Source organism: Anas acuta, chromosome 11, assembly GCF_963932015.1.
Source record: "Anas acuta chromosome 11, bAnaAcu1.1, whole genome shotgun sequence".
Lineage (NCBI taxonomy): Eukaryota > Metazoa > Chordata > Aves > Anseriformes > Anatidae > Anas > Anas acuta.
In genome coordinates this window covers 16,969,476-16,986,275 of record NC_088989.1, presented here as the reverse complement: position 1 = coordinate 16,986,275, position 16,800 = coordinate 16,969,476, and the positions used below count along the sequence as shown (strand labels likewise).

At 36.5% G+C, this 16,800-nt stretch overlaps 1 protein-coding gene across 6 annotated transcripts in view; it reads right to left on the bottom strand.

Annotated features, from left to right (window-relative positions):
• SLC6A11 (solute carrier family 6 member 11) overlaps positions 1-16,800 on the bottom strand; it is a 124,813-nt gene that overhangs the window by 56,691 nt on the left and 51,322 nt on the right. For all 6 annotated transcript variants that reach the window (XM_068695145.1, XM_068695146.1, XM_068695144.1 and 3 more), the window contains one exon: positions 16,205-16,337. In XM_068695145.1, the coding sequence (XP_068551246.1) occupies positions 16,205-16,337 (133 nt within the window). The remainder of the gene's footprint in view (positions 1-16,204; positions 16,338-16,800) is intronic.

Here is a 16,800-nt window from a genome sequence, read left to right as displayed (position 1 = left end):
GGAATGGAAGTGTTTAATTTTACTTGATGCTTCAGAAACTTACTGTCTTGCTAATGACTGGGCGATGAGACGCTGGAGAGCAGCCTAGAAGAGAGGGATCTGGGGGTCGTGGTAGACAGCAAGTTGAATATGAGCCGGCAGTGTGCCCTGGCAGCCAGGAGGGCCAACCGTGTCCTGGGGTGCATCAAGCACGGCATCGCTAGTAGGTCGAGGGAGGTGATTGTCCCGCTCTACTCTGCGCTGGTGCGGCCTCACCTCGAGTACTGTGTGCAGTTCTGGGCACCACAGTATAAAAAGGACATGAAACTGTTGGAGAGTGTCCAGAGGAGGGCTACGAAGATGGTGAAAGGCCTGGAGGGGAAGACGTACGAGGAACGGCTGAGGGCACTGGGCCTGTTCAGCCTGGAGAAGAGGAGGCTGAGGGGAGACCTCATCGCAGTCTACAACTTCCTCGTAAGGGGGTGTCGAGAGGCAGGAGACCTTTTCTCCATTAACACCAGCGACAGGACCCGCGGGAATGGGGTTAAGCTGAGGCAGGGGAAGTTTAGGCTTGACCTCAGGAGGGGGTTCTTCACAGAGAGAGTGGTTGCACACTGGAACAGGCTCCCCAGGGAAGTGGTCACTGCACCGAGCCTGCCTGAATTTAAGAAGAGATTGGACTGTGCACTTAGTCACATGGTCTGAACTTTTGGGTAGACCTGTGCGGTGTCAAGAGTTGGACTTGATGATCCTTAAGGGTCCCTTCCAACTCAGGATATTCTATGGTATTCTATGATAATCCTCTTCCTTTGAATTCCCCTATTTTTCCATTAGAAGATAAACACAGGTAATAGATAAACACAACTTAAGAATTGCTGGCAATTTGCCTAAAATCAGAATATATTGAAAATAAGGCCTGACACCATGCCCTGCCCATCCTTTACTTTTGTCTAGAGTTTTTGACCTATTGGATAGTCATTTGGCTTATTTATTTATTGAACACTGAGAACTAGACTGACACCACCAACTTTGTCAAGAAAAGACTGCTGAGCAGTCTTCAGATATCAGTGACATACAAAGCTTGTCTAAAAAGGAAAAATAGAAGACAAAATTATACCCATACTATAGAGTACACCCATGTGAAGAGAAACAATTTGAGAACCAAAATTTCACTGCCTGAGTGATGACAGAGAGAAGAAAAATTTTTATCCTGCTTCACAATGATGATGCAGAAGGACATATCAGTAAAAATATAGAAAAATAATTATCACTGTCTGGCAATTCTAGCACCTTTGTGAAAAGGCCCAAGTCTACCTACGTGGGCATGAATTTCATCAACATTAAAAATGCCTATATGTCACAATTAACCCAGCCATCCTGCTCCACTAGTAATTTTTCAGTTTTGCAGATATTAACTTCTTAGATATTAAAAGCAAATCATAACACCACAAGATTTTCTTTTTACAATCACCATAGTATGCTCTGAATTTTCCCATACTGCATTTGAAAAAAAGCCTTTTGCTGATATGACACTATAGCATCTATAGATACACAAATCACAACTGAAAAGAGGTATTTTCAACATTAATTGGATTTACAAGAAAAGTGGTATAAAAGAATGACAGCTGATTCACAAGTTTTTGTAACAGTATGTCAAAAGGGAGAAAATATATTTTATAGATCTGCCTACGTTTTTAAGCTAAAATTTCATATGCAGTAAAGAAACTAAACCAAAAACCCAACAAAATGTCATATGGGTGGATTTGTAAGGTGTATGATTGGGGATGGGGAAGGAGATAGAAGCAGCAAAACAGCTGATTTCTCTTTTCTCGATGTGTTTTGTAGATTTATTCAGCATCATCTGCTGTGTCTTGTTTGTTGATCCACAGAGAGAAATTTGCTCTAGAATAATCTTGTGAACCATCCTTGTTTGCTTTGCAAGATGTTTGCTTACAAAATGCAGAATTTCTTCTAAGCTACCAATGAATCATGTGTGAGTGGAGACAGTTTCACTCAGAGTAAAAAGAAGTTCAAAAAACAACACATAAGAAAATTTAGCTGGATTTGAGAACTGAGAAAAGTTTCAAAGAGGAAAAACTGAATAGGTACCCATGGTGCACTAGAAAACAGGGTGCCAGAAGGGATGCTTCATAAAGGTACCAAAGAACCTTGATAAATGCACAATGATTACAGGAAGCATAAGATTCATCATGACACAGTAACACCAGCAAGGGATATATACTTCTAATGCCACATCACAGTAAGTTTAATGGCTGGGACACTGAAAAAATCCCTATCCAGAAAAGCTGTGCAAGTCCTTGTTTATAGACAGGTGGTGGTGAAGGCAATGAATATATAAATGTGTCAGAGTCAAGCTGAAACAGTTTTCTTTACAATTAAATGAAAACTCAGAATATTGAGACAAAAAAAAATATTATACCATTCCGTTTTGCATTTTGTTTTAATATCCTTTTTACTGAATAGGTGAAAGATCCCTCGTGATTGAAAAAAAAGTGCTTAACAAGACAAAGTTATTATTCTTAAGCATCATTTGAAAGTCAAAAAAAAAGGTGCTTTTTTTTTTCCCTATTTCTTTTCAGCTTGAATTACTCTTTAAATTAGGTCTGACTTTATGAACTTTCCAGCACTTCCCAAATTCCATTTCAACAATATATTCTGTACCCTCCCCCCAAAATAAATAATTTTACTCAGAAATTCCAAAAGGGCAATAGGGTGCTGAAAGATTTGACTAAGTGCGACCCTCATGCTCTGTGAGCCTCTACCAGGCCAATCCAGGATTGCAGCGAACACTGAAAAGCAATGAAAAAGTACCAAAGACAGAAAATAACAATGGACTGCAGCAGCTCACATTCCCACTGAAGTGAACAATTCACTTAGATGATGAGCTGTTTCTCTCCATAAATATTCCTTAAGCAGCACCAAGTTTTCTAAATATGTTACTTCAAATTATTTCCCAATTAATTACCACAGCTGTTTGTTTTTTTTTCTTTTTCTCTTTTTCTTCTTCTCCAGATTGCCAGGATCTATGAAATCAGGATAGGTCTTATTTCTTCTGAAATTGCTCTTTAAGCTTGTCAGTCACTTTGTCTTGTGCAAATATTTTTTTTTTTTTTTTTTTTACTTTGTTTTTTTACTTTAACAGATATTGCTACCCCAAAGCATTCATTTGTTAGACTGGTTAGAAACCAAACAAATTGTCACAGATATGGTCTCAGAGATGTCAGTGCAAGTATCCTGTCTTTTATCTTATTTTATTTAAGGAGTATTTTATCTCAGTCACAAATGGGAGATCATAAAACTTGAATAGCAAATGAAGTACCAGTTAACTATGACTGTGAACATCTAGAAGAATAATATTTGTATATTAGTTTTGCTAACAATCTAGTGCACAAAGTGGAAGACCTGCCTGACAGTGGTGTGAGGAAGAGGAAGACTGCTATTGAGAAAGCAAACTTGAAGTATCTTCACTAAGCTCATTACTGCAAGCAAAAGTGTTTATGTACAGCTCCCATCAAGTAGGGAATTTGCAGAGCCACAAATATCTCAAAATCAAAGACTGCTATTTAATCAAGTAAAAGTCAACTTTAAAAACCAATCAGGAAGAATTTTAAATATAAATTAGGACTAATTAATCAACTGAGGGTTGTTTTTATTTTTCATTTTGTAAAGGTCTTCAAAAAGTTCAAGCTTTTATAAATCAAAGCTGTTCCTTTTCAGAACCTTCCAGGATTTTCAGACTTCTGAATGTCATCCAGTCTGCCCTTATACACCAGCCCTATTAATTATTGCATATTAGTTACAAATACAGAAACCTGAATTTTGCTTAAATAGCTTTTAATACGACCTTGGTTTCTGACAATTCCTGATATAAGACAATTCCATTCCTATTAAAAGAATTTACAGGGGGTCAGAGTTATCCCTTATTGCATCTGAATTACTAGTTTTGTTACCAAGTTTAGACTGACAGAAATGAGGGACTCATAATGCACTAGGTGGATTTGATTTCTCAGCTATTTTCGACACGCCTGTCCAGTTCTCACTGAAGTCTCTAGTCAGTAGGTTCTGACACGTTCTGAAAACGTTTAACCTGTGAAGCAGATAAAGTTGCAAAGGTCAGAACAGGACAGGAGATGATTTTCTTGTCCCACAAAAATTTGTAACAGCTTGCACTGGGGAAAAATAAATAAAATACAAACAAAGAACTACTAAGGAAAAAAGAAGACTGCATACAATCTGACAAGTGGATATAATGCCATCCAGGGCTACAAAAAGGATTAATAGGTGAGGTTTCCTCTCTAGAACTTGTCCTGCTTCAGCTTGACGTAAAAAGTAGAAGATGCCAGCTAGTAAAGACAAATATTTTAATCTGAGCATACTACCTGCACAAAGGCCTCAAATTGGAAGTAGCTAAGAGAATCAGGCACTGTAGCCATCATCTGAGGAGTCATCAAATAAATGCATGACTACCTTAAAAACCTGTAAATAATTGCAAATATTAGAAATATGAAATTATACTATTGGAATTTTAAAATTCTCTGAAACGTTGCACCAAAGGTAGTCACACGTGAGCCTTTTTTTTTATAATGTAGTCAATCCTTCAAACACTCAAGTAGTTTTGCTAGTGGCCATCTCTAAATGATTTATCAGTCAATTCTGCACAGTGCTTTCTGAAAGTACTACTGCATTATGCATTTACTGTGCAGTAAATACTGGTAAAAGTGAGAAGAAAAAAAAAAAGCAGGCAAAAATACATAGCATTCATCTCTCTTCTTTCTTTTGATAATTTTTGTAATTACAGAATAGTTTTGTATTGAGAAGTTCAGGATAATACTGTGTTCATCGTGTGTTTGTCTAGCCACCAGATAACAGACAATTTCCTATCATCCACTGAGGAATACTGGTCCTTATCACCATGGTGACTGCTGAGAAACGTATTCACCCTAAAATATTTGCAATCCTATGTGTGTATTAAGTATAACTGTAACAGCTATATAATAAATAGCTTTGCCACTTAAACAAGTATTCTTATCCTCCAGAACTGCAATTCTCCACGTTTCCACTCCCTAGGACTACTACATTTATTACAATGCCGTTAGTCACATTTATATTGTACCTCGAGGCTTACTACACCGTAACTTCCCTACTACTGCAGACTCTAAATCTAGCCCTTAAATCACCTCGAGGCCCACTTGTGGAGCACTGGTCTGACACAGCATGCTGCATTTTAATTCTGCTGAGCTTCACATTCTAATAGCTGATCTGACACACAGGAATATGAGAGGAGTCACACAATGAAGACATTGGCTTAGATTTAAGATTATGTTTCTGCTACCAATTTATTTTTCTATCTTAGGTAAATGGTTTGATCTCTCTGTTCTCCCTTTATGCCTTCAGTTCAGCAGAGACCTCTGACTGACCATTAGGTGAGGTAAATGCAAGGTCTCCAGGGAACAGAGGCATTTCACAGTGCTCATCTGAAACGTGGCACAACGTGGTTTCAACCTCAATAAGGCACTCCAGGAACAAACGGCATACAGACTGAACTGCAAAAAAAAAAAACAAACTGAAATGCTATCAGCTATCACAGCACCAAACACATTTTCTAACTGCAGGAAATAAGTCAAAAAAAATTTACTACAGTTAATTCCTTATGTCAGACTGCTATAGCAGTGCCTTATGCTTTCGACATATGACACAATCAAGCAGAATGATATGTGGTAGGTTTTTTTCCTTTTTTTTTTTTTTTTGCAAAAAAAAAAAAGATTAAAATGAATAAATAGCAGGTGCATTTCAGCCAACTCATTTCTCTGGGATGTGTTTCAGTAGCAACCAGCAGCTGCCTGAAGCTGCCTTTGTTGCTCGTGTAGCATTTTATTTCATCAAGCTTTCCCATTCTTAAGAAGGAGTTTGGATTCAATCCATGTTAGTTGAGACTGAGGTGGTATACAGAATTAAAGTTGTAAATCTCTCAAGAGATGCCTTGTAAACAAGACTTCTACTAGAAAGACATCTTTACATTGTAGATAAAGCTAAAAATCTGACCTGTACTGGCTACAGAAACTAAAGACTGCCTTCCTGCTGACAGGAATTTGATATAATACTAACCTTTACATGTAGTGCCATGGAGATGGGTATCTACAAACTGCTTTGTAATTTGCTAGGAATAGGACAATCTTAAAGCTATACAGACCACTGCTAGCTGAGGACAAAACATCTGCGTGAGAATAGGGTATCATGTCAATTCTACTTCAGCTGAAGAAATACAAAACCGATGCATCACTAAAACAGACGGTGCTGTAAGTGTACACCAGCTCTCATGCTTCCCTATTTTGTTGCAAGACCAAGGAGTTATTCTTGAATGTTCTTGTGAAAAAAAGGTACAAGTAATATTTCAAATATGTAAGTCAAGATCCAACAAAAGGGATTCCAGCATCGGGATTTCTGTATGCACATAAGGACCCTAGGACAGAGTTGACCGTACAGCTAGCTTTGTAAAACAGTTTCATAAAATGAACAGTTCAAAAGCACAGATATAAGCAGTGTCATGCATCTGAAAGAATTAAGTTTTAGCCCTTACAGTCATATCAATAGTGACTGAAGTACACAGAACAACTTATAGTTTAGCTCCTGTTTGACTTATGTATGTATTGTTTGCTGATTTCTTTTGGTAAGGGATAAGAGAACTTATGTGGGGCAGGTTTCCTCTGTAAATAGAGAAATACAAAGTCATGTAAGGAACAGTCAAACAATGGACAAATGACCAAACTACAGCATTTCTGAAGTCTTTCTCTCTCTCTCTCTTTTTTATTTATTTTTATTTTTTAACTGAGTCAATCTATCTATTTTCGATAATGGGCTAATCAATCTATCTATTTTTGATAATGGACTAAAAGTGCCTGGTAACCTCATGGAAAGAGCAGACCCATGTGTTACCTTTAGCCAATCAATTTCTCCTATAGAGATGCCTCAGCATTAATCTGTGCCTTTTGGTTTCACCTTAACTTTTTCATCAAATTTCACTGCATCACCACTGAAAATATCAAGGCTGTCCTCTCCCTCTCCCCACCACTTTTCTCCATATGTTAGCTTCAAAAATCAGGTGATTTCTCTACCCCAAAGTTCTCACATGTGCATGTGCCCTGAGTTGTCCTTCAGTGCCCTGAAACACACTTTTGACTTGCTTGGGCTGTGGACCAGGGCTCAGGACCAGACAAATTAAAGATTCCTATAAAAATGGACCTCCACTGTTGAGGTGCAACTAGGTAAGGGATGAAATGACAGATGCAATTCTTACTTAGGTTTACTATTTGATACTTTTCCCAGTTGCCAGACAGAAGTTTGCAAAAACCATTCTCAGAGAAGCACAAAAATCTTCTTTACTAACAAAACTGAGGTGTCCTTAAATGCTCAGTGCACAGGAGAGTGAAAAAAAAATCTCAGTAGCTGTTCTAAAACCTTACACAGAGGAGGCGGATAGCAGGAACTCTGCATGCATCTCATGAATGTTCTACTTTCCCTCTTTGAATACAGAGATCAGTCTTGGACAGAGTGTTAAAGCCTCGCCGTGAAGGGCTATTCTTTGCTATTACTTCAGGCTAAAACAAAAGACACTTCAGGAGATACAATCATTGCTGCCTAGTTCCTTTTCCTGGGCTCCTACAATGGGCCCCAGTTCTTTTTTTTTCTTTTCCTTCCATACATCTTTCTCCTTCTGTCCTTTTACTCTTTCTTTCTGCCTCATTGAATCTATTAAGGTCTTTATATAGCCTGCTATTGAGAAATAAATTTTCTTAGGGGACTACTGACTGAGTCTTAACTGCTGGCACGCAAGGCTTAACTCCTGATGGGAGGGCAGGAAAAAGTGATGGGTAAAAGGTATGAAAAATCCATGTCTGAATTTTGGGTCTTACAGAACACCAGCTTCCTTAGAGTGTCTTGCTGGTAATCAGCTCACAGGAAAGGAACATCCTAATTCTACGATGTTCCACAGAACAATTCATAGCAGCTTCACAGAATAACTTGGGTTGGAGAGACCTTAAAACCCATCCAGTTCCAACCCCCTGACATGGGCTGGGACACCTTCCGCCATGCCAGGTTGCCCAAAGCACCATCCAGGCTGGCCCCAGCCTTAGGCACGTCCAAGGATGCGGCACCCACAGTTTCTATAGGCAGCCTGTTTCAGTGCCTTACCTGGGTAAAGAATTTATTCCTAATGTCTAACCTCTACTCTCAGTTTAAACCCATTGCCCCTTGTCCTATTGCTTGCACTGCCTGATAAAGAGTCCCTCTCCAGCTTTCTTGTAAGCCCCCCTTCAGTATCGTTTCTCTTTCATGCATTAGGCTTGACAGAGTTGTGTCTCTGCCCACATCTCCTACAGAAAAATGTACACTTTTCAATTATTTTACTTAAGTTCCATACACCAGTTCTTTCTCATAACCATCAATTAGAAGGCACTCTGTCATCAACAAAGTTGCATTGCTATGAAACAGATGTAAGATTGGGTCCTCTCTTAACTGAGGATCACCCAGAGACAAAAATAAGAGCACTATCCCAGCTTGCCAATTCTGTGATAAACTATTTCAGACAACAAAGCTAGACACAAACTTGGTGCACTGCAGTTTACTACAGATCCAGAATAGACCTGCGTGCAAGCCAAAAAACTCCCTCTGGGATGATAAACTAGCTTGCACTATGTGAGATAAGCAAAGGAGCCAAGAAGAAGCCTGAAGCCTGTCTGAGCATGGAGAAAGATCAATCCAAGAACCCAAATCCAAGCGCTTTCTAGCATAAAGGGAGAAAAAAAAAAAAAAAGAGAGAAAAAAAAAGTCTTTACTGAAAATGCAGGAGGAGGAGGGAGCAAAACTATAAAAAGGAAGTAAGGCAGAAATGCGTAGCATTGAGCAGTGAGAGATGACACTATGCTCAGCCAGACAGCTTACGGTTTCTGCTTTGAACTGCTCACGCAATTTTTTCCCCCCCTCAACAAGAAAAAAAAAAAGTAACCAATGTTTAAGTACAGTTGCAGCTTTTTTTTTTTTTCCTAGCAATGCATAATGAGGAGCTTGATTTTTTAGACTGAATTCTCAAAAGCCCAGGTGTCTACTTTGTATGGAACTATTCAGGCATATCTGAACTTGCAGCCTGTGACAGGTGGTCTTCAAAAGCACTACAGAGTGAAAAGGCAGGTCCCTCCATCTTTAGTTAAACCTTACTGAAATGTAGATGTTAATTATATTTTAGCACAATTCATTAGCCATCTTATGCACTCATTATAAGTGATCTTACAGTTTTCAGTGATTCCTTCCTGCCCATCACTTTTCACAGATTAACAATAACATCAAAACTACATACAAAAGCATTTTCCTGTTTTTGTTAATAGGTCTATGTCAAGACAGTCCAGGCAAACTGACCACACATTACTGTTTTCTCCTGTCTCTGGTCTTTTAACACATAAAATAGACTTTCATATAATTCCTTGACAATTTACCATGAAATAGTCCTTCACTGTGTCCAACTCAGCAAATCAGACTAATCAGTTGAAATAATTAAGGAGTAAGGAACAGCACAGCATTGGGAAGGACAAGTGCCATGCAGTTACAAAATGAATTTCACGAAGTCCAGCTTAAGACCCTCATACACTTTATATGTAAAGCTTCGGTAAAACACTCAACCCAGGAAATATCCGAGGGTCTATATGGAATCCAACCAAGTTTGCTTAACATGTTGTTTAGAATAAGACAAGCTTCCACCAGAGCTATTAAGCAGAAAAAAAAAAAAAAAAAAGAAAAAAAACACAACTATGGAGAACTTCACAGGTTAATAGACAATGCACTTACACAGGAAACAGAAAGAAAACAATAGCCTAAGAGTAAAAAAAAAAATAATAATATTCCATCACTTACATGCATTCAACCCAATATACCTACCAAAGGTAAGCAGTAAAACAGTACTGCTATTCCCTTAGGAAAAGAATGTTTTTGGCTTTGCCAAGTGTTTATAACTTTTCCAAGGATATCATGGTAGATGATGAAATACTTGAATGAATAATGGAAATCACAATTAAGAAAATGCAGAATGCCTCCTACATTTATGTTAATATGTGATAACTTCATCACCAAAAAAAAGCTTCCGAAGTAGTGTAATCATTTGTAATGATGAATTGCAGCTGATTTTATTAACCAAACAGTATCCTTTTTAGAGATGTAATGCATAATATGAGGCTATCCAATGATAAATTAAGACAAAAGACATAAATATTTCATGAGGAGATGCTGTGTAATCATTATTCTATTATTTCAGGTTTTGACTTGCAGTACTATTTAATCAAGCATCTTAGACAACTCATGTTTAGAGAGGGCATCTATATCAGTGCTTATTCTTACATAGCACTTAGATGTGTGAGCACAGCCATACTCTTCAGCTGTGCTTTCTGTGCTATGGTTAATGGAGTACCTGAAGAGTGAAAGTTATAAACAGAACCATAAAAATATCTTCTAGCATGTTTTCAAGTCAAAGCTTGATGAGATGGTGTACAAGACATTAAAAGTTGATTAAAAACAAACAAACAAAAAAAAAAACAAACAAACAACAACAACAAAAAAAAAAACAACAATGAGCAAATCTGTTTTAGAACAACAACCACAGCTTTTTCCAGGACACTCAGCCTTGTAGCTCCATGTCTACTCCTCTAGATTGTTTTGCAGACACTTGATACCTATGAAAGCTATGAAAGACTTGATCCTTTCTGCAGGTCCTTGTGCTAACTCAGGACAACATCCCTGGCCTTAACTTTCTGCATCAGCTTCTATTTCCATTAGCCTCCCTTTATGTTGTAATTTTAAAGTATAACAAGAGGAGAAACAGCATAAAGCCTACACATTCTAAAATCAGGATGATGTTGAACTTCAGGGAACTCAACACAAAGGATAGGAAGGGATCAAAAAAATCCAGAAGTTAGAATCAGAGAAAATAATATTCAGTGATTATCCTCTGTGATACATTAATTAGTTCTGGGGGGGGGGGAAGGAGGCGGGGGGAAACGGTCTTTTACGAGATTTATCTTTCTTCCACATGATCCTGAAGGTCTATGAGAAAGTTTTCTTAACACTTACAAACTAAGGATTGAAGTGAAGTACAAAATTATACAGAAGAATTTTTTTTTGTGGTTTGAGTCTAGCAGAAGAACAAAAGTAGATTCTTTATAATAATCATAATAATGAGAATTCATTCAGGAAGACTAAAATACACAAGTCTTGATCTCAGTGGTCTCACAAGTACTCACAAGATCTCACAAGTACTATGACTAATACTAAATAACTTCAAACTCATGAAGCTATGTAACAATATTTTCATTCTAACTCCTCCTATCAGAAAATGCTGACTGCAAGTTGAATGAGATAAAACAATAAAACCTATTTTATTTTTTTTAAATAAAATGTTTTAAATGATGTATCCCAGACCAAAAGCAATTTTCCTTCAGCTATCCACTTTTTTTTTTTAAGTCAGTATTGCCCACACAAATTATATCAGCCATATGCTATCGGAAGCAATCACACTTATTGGTGTGATTTATGGAGGATTTCAGTGCACAAATCGGAGTGAATTGTAAATCTTAATATAGCTCATTATTTCATAAGTAACATAGGCTTTTCAGTTTGCTTTTTGTAATCAAACCATAATTTAATAATGCATTCTACTGCTGTTTCCATTGTGTAGGCCCTATATAAAAATAACCAGTATCAAGTCAAAAGCAAAGAAAAAAATGGCAGGGTAAAAATTCTTATTACAATCTTACTTGTAACATTACATATATTTTGCAAAACAAAACTGTCTTTTTGTCAATGTTTATCTGTGATATTATGCTTTGGCAGACCCATCAAAGTATTCAGAAGATTTTTCACTGTTCATTCATTAAATACAACTTTTTGCTGTAAGACTGAAAGGGTCTTGACATGATTTTCCCAGAAATATAAACATAGTTGAATATGAACAAGGGCAGCTTATCACCTTTATTACACACTGAACACTCACTGTCTAAGCCAGCCTTTGGATCAAAATCTATTACTAGTTTAGCTGTTTCCTTTTTACTCCGAGATTAGCTTTTCTTTTTGTGGTTTGCTTTCGAACATCAGATAACATACTTAAAAATGCAAAGTGGCAGGTGTAGTAAAATGTTCTAATACTTGAAAATGACAGTAAGACGGAAGGTTGTATTTTAACCCTTCTGATTTGACCTTTCATCATCAGTGGGCAGAAGTAGCACTCTTTTATATAGCACAGAGAACAGAAGCATATCATTCAATGATATTATAAAGACAATGAGCAAGGTTGATCAGTTGTCCCATGGCTGTGTGACATACTGTATGCTGATTAGCTGCCACTCCCATTCATGAATAGGCTAGTAATGCTGACTAGGAAAGAAAGACTCATGAAAACAAGATAGGTTTTTGGATAGTGTAGAAATCCTTTCAAGTTATTCTCTATGCAAGAAAAACTGCTATCACTCAAGTCCATTAGTAACACAAATGATAAAAAATGTATTTTAAATCAGGAGGGGATGATAGAAATATAACAAGCTAAGCAAAGAAATATATAATTCAGTAACAAAGGTTGGAATGAACACTGCATGTAGGAAAGTAGTACTTAATACATGATTCATATCATAAGGACAATTAAATATTGAAACAGGTTGCCCCGATATGTGAAATATCTGGCCTTGGAGATGTTTAAGATGCAGCTAGACAAAGCACTAAGGAAACTAGTCTGAATTCAGTTTTGACCCTGCTTTGACCAAGAGGTTGGACAAAAGGCTTTCCAAGGTCCTTTCCAATCTGTACAATATTGTAATACTATAAATCTGTGTACCCGAAGGGGTTCCAAAACAGTGTCAGCTCCAAACAGGGATAGGCTGATGCATTCAAAAAGTAAGCAAAATTCTTGAACAGAAAAGGAATAGACAGATAAGAGAGTACCTTTGTATGACTTAGTCTACCAGTCTCCTGACTTCAAAAGAAATTGTGCAGAGCTTGCTACAAATTAGAAGTCACTATGAGCTCAAAGGAATGACCCTCATCTGATAAAATTATTGTTCTCCCATTAAAAAAAAAAAATAATAAAAAAAAAATTAGGATTAGTTCCCTCAGCAAGGATTACAGAAAGAATAGATTAGGAATTTCTGATGTCCCTTTCTCAAAGTTTAAAGCGCAATAACATTTAGTTAAATTAACAAATGGATAGTCAAGATCCAAAAAAAGAACTGGTTTCCTCTTCATTGCTACATGAAGATTTCCTGAATATTTTATGAAGATCAAAAATTAGGAAGACTTAGTTTTTATATAGGTATATACGTTATGCAAAAGGGATGAGTTTGAAGAACTGTAAAGGTAAAAGGCTGAAACACCTCATCAACAGTGTTACAAGCACTTCATTTGAAGTTAAGCTATATGTTGGATTTAACACTTTTAGTATATAAATATAATATATAAAATACATTTTAGTATATCTTAAAATGTTAAATATTCATAATCTGAGGAGATGAATTCTGTGTTAGTGCTAGTTGGACAATGATGGTTTTATTTAATGACAGCTTTTAATGCTTGGATTTTTTTTCCCCACCATGCATTAGGATGCAGAGTAAAAAGGCGAAGGAGTAAACCAACCTCTTGAATATTTCACAGAACACAGTTGGATGAAGACAGTACATCTCTATTTTTCTCTCTCTCCTCTTCCATTTTCTGTTTCTTTTTCCCCTATCCTCTTTCTCTCTAGCTATTTTGTTTCTCTGAAAACATTTCCAAAAGTAATAAAACTAAGTCAAAAAAGAATTTTTTTTTAGTTTTATTTCATTCAAATTATTCAATCAAACTCAAGTCTATAGCAAATTTAGCAGCCTAGCCTAAAAAAACTTTTAATATTATAACAAAAATCTAGAAGCAAATCTTAAATGTTTCCTAGAAATAAGCACATAATAAATTCAAACTAGTGTGAAAGACTATGTTTAGATGAGCTTAAATATGAATTTTTAAAACACCATTATATCAGAAATAGAAACTCTAGCCCAGAAGACTGCTTTGCCATGTCTCTTTCTCAGCATTTTAATCTTTTGTAGCATCCACATTTGATTGCTATCTCTGTACTAGATGGTCTCAAGAGGCAATGAGATGGCACAGTTTCCAGTGACATTGGCTGTAATAAGAGGCAAGAACATTAAAATTCTGAAACAAATCTGAAAAAGGAATCTAAGTCAGGAAAAAAAATAAAAATAATAAAAAGTATCACTGCAATTAGTTGCAATATCACACATTAATCTGGTAAAAGGCTCTCCTTACTAATTACAGGAGCAGAAATGGAAAAAGAAAGGATCAACATGGGCTACAAAAGAACCTTACTACATGTTCCTCAGGAAGCAACAGATCCTCTGCATAGGCAGATTGCTGAAGAGCACAATGTGGTCTTTGTCAGTGTGAGGAACACAGGACTCTACCAATAAGTTGACTTACTTATGATTTTGGAGACAGAAGTGCTGCTCATGGTAAACCGATCTAAGTAGTATAAATATGTGATAAGCCTACTTCTTACAGGACCCCTTGAGACCAATGCAGCTGAGTACTGAGCACTGATTTCATTTTCTTTGCATTTCTTTTGGAAGACTGCTCGTTATTTCTGTGTATCTGAACAGCTTATCATCCCATTCAAAGTGGGCAAGATACATGTACTTCTCTACCTCAGGATGCTTTGCCTAAACTCATCAGAAGGGCAGTTATCAAAATGAAACTGGAATAAAATAAATATGTTCCACTTACTAGTAAGCTGTGAATTTAGTTAAGCTATCAGGAAAAAAAAATCAGATACACTTTAATCACTTTCAAATGAGAGACCTGTTTCTGAGGAAGTGGTATATGCTGAAGGAATCTCATTAACATGCATATGGAGAATTATAAAAATCTGAATGTAAATCACAGAAACACAGAAACATAAAATATGTCCCCACTGAGATCAATAGAGACTCTTCCTTAGCAAATTATTTCTGCCAATGCTGTTTTTCTTAAGTATTCTATGCAATTTTGCACAAGCTTGCATTCATGCACATGTGCATTCGCAATACATGTTTTTCCTCCACCCTTGGGACAAGATTATTCTATGGTTGAATAGATCTCCATCTTCAGACGTTCGTTCTGATTGAAAAAAATAATTTGCTCAGCTTCATTTCTTTGCCATCAGTTGTAGCTCTACACCACTTTTGTACCTCCCTTGAGTGCATACTTCAAAGACATACAGACATTTATCTTGTCATTCCCTTATCTCACCTTTGCTTCTCTATATTTTTGTCTTCAGTTTTTTCATTTTTTTCCTCTTTGATCTAAACTATTTGTTCTTGTATGTATCTCTAGACAGACTCTCTCAGCATCTTTCAAGCAGTGACTTGATAAAAAATAGGGCTGCATAAATCCATGCGTGTAAATACTTAGATGAAAAATGCACTACCAGATTGACTGACAGAGTTGGTAAATACAGACAGAAGTCCCATGACATCCTTAGGCTGTGAAGTAGCATCGTTCTGTTAGGTATCCAGTATTCATTCACTCAACAACTTACAAGAATACTGGATTTTTATTTATTATTTTTTCCTAATATGGTTATCTTCATATGTGCGTTTTGTTTTTGTTATTTTCTCTTATTTCTGCTTTTGGTGATCCATTTGAATTTGTTTACATCTGCATTATTGTAGCTTCCTTATGTTTCTGAATGCTCTCAGTTTATCTGTGTAATTTGCTTGCATCACTGAGAGTTTCAGCTCCTTTGAGTTTAGGGCCAAATTCAAAATTTTATACTTTGTGCACAGAAATCAACACAACACGTTCTTGATTCCATAATTCAAGGAATGACCTCTAGAGGAGTCTGCTAAGTTAATAAGTGCTAAGTTAATAACAATACAACTACTAAAACATCATCATCATCAACAACAACAGACTCATGTAACAAACTTAGTGAAAATGAAAACCATTAAAACCAAGAGGAACAAAACAGTAAAAAGTAGGACTGATTCTTAGGTACTTGCACTCTATATACTCCCAAATACAGATACTTACAGCAATGCAATATGCATTTAAAAATCCTACAATTATGATTTAAAAACATGTAAATGACAACACAGGTTTAGAGCAGTAGTCATAATTCAGCTAATGTACAGAATTTTAACCCTACCTTTCCAGTTGACTTTGTTCCTTTCCAAATGCAAAAATAGCAGATAGTCCAGGCAGCGAGGAGGCACAGGGCAAGTTCCCAACGCAGATTCCCAATATGTTCAATCCCATCAGATATAGCTAGCACTCTGCGTCTACCAAAGGGAGGAAAAAAGAAAGGATAATACTGGAGCAAAATAGTACTACATATAAAACACTGAGCTAAAAGCAAGTCTCCTTCAATGAAGGAGACTTCTGGTTACTGACTAGTGAGTATGCATCATGCTAAGAGAAAAGACACAGAAGAGAAAGTATTGGAATATTTTCAGTGGGTTTTACATCAGGTTAAAAATAAACAACTGATGGATTTTCCCGGGTCAGTGACAAAAATCAACAAGATTTAAAGATAGATTCAGCATGGAAAGCTTTTGTACAAAGCGAAAGTCAGAGACAAAAATAAAAAAATAAAAATAAATGCTCTGAATCAACAACAGGTATACATAAGCCCAAAACAAAACACTTCAAGAGTAAATGTTTTTTCAGTTTTACTGTTTTTCCAGTAATAAATATTTGAGTTTCAACATTTACTTTTACCTTGCAACATTTATTTTTATGAAT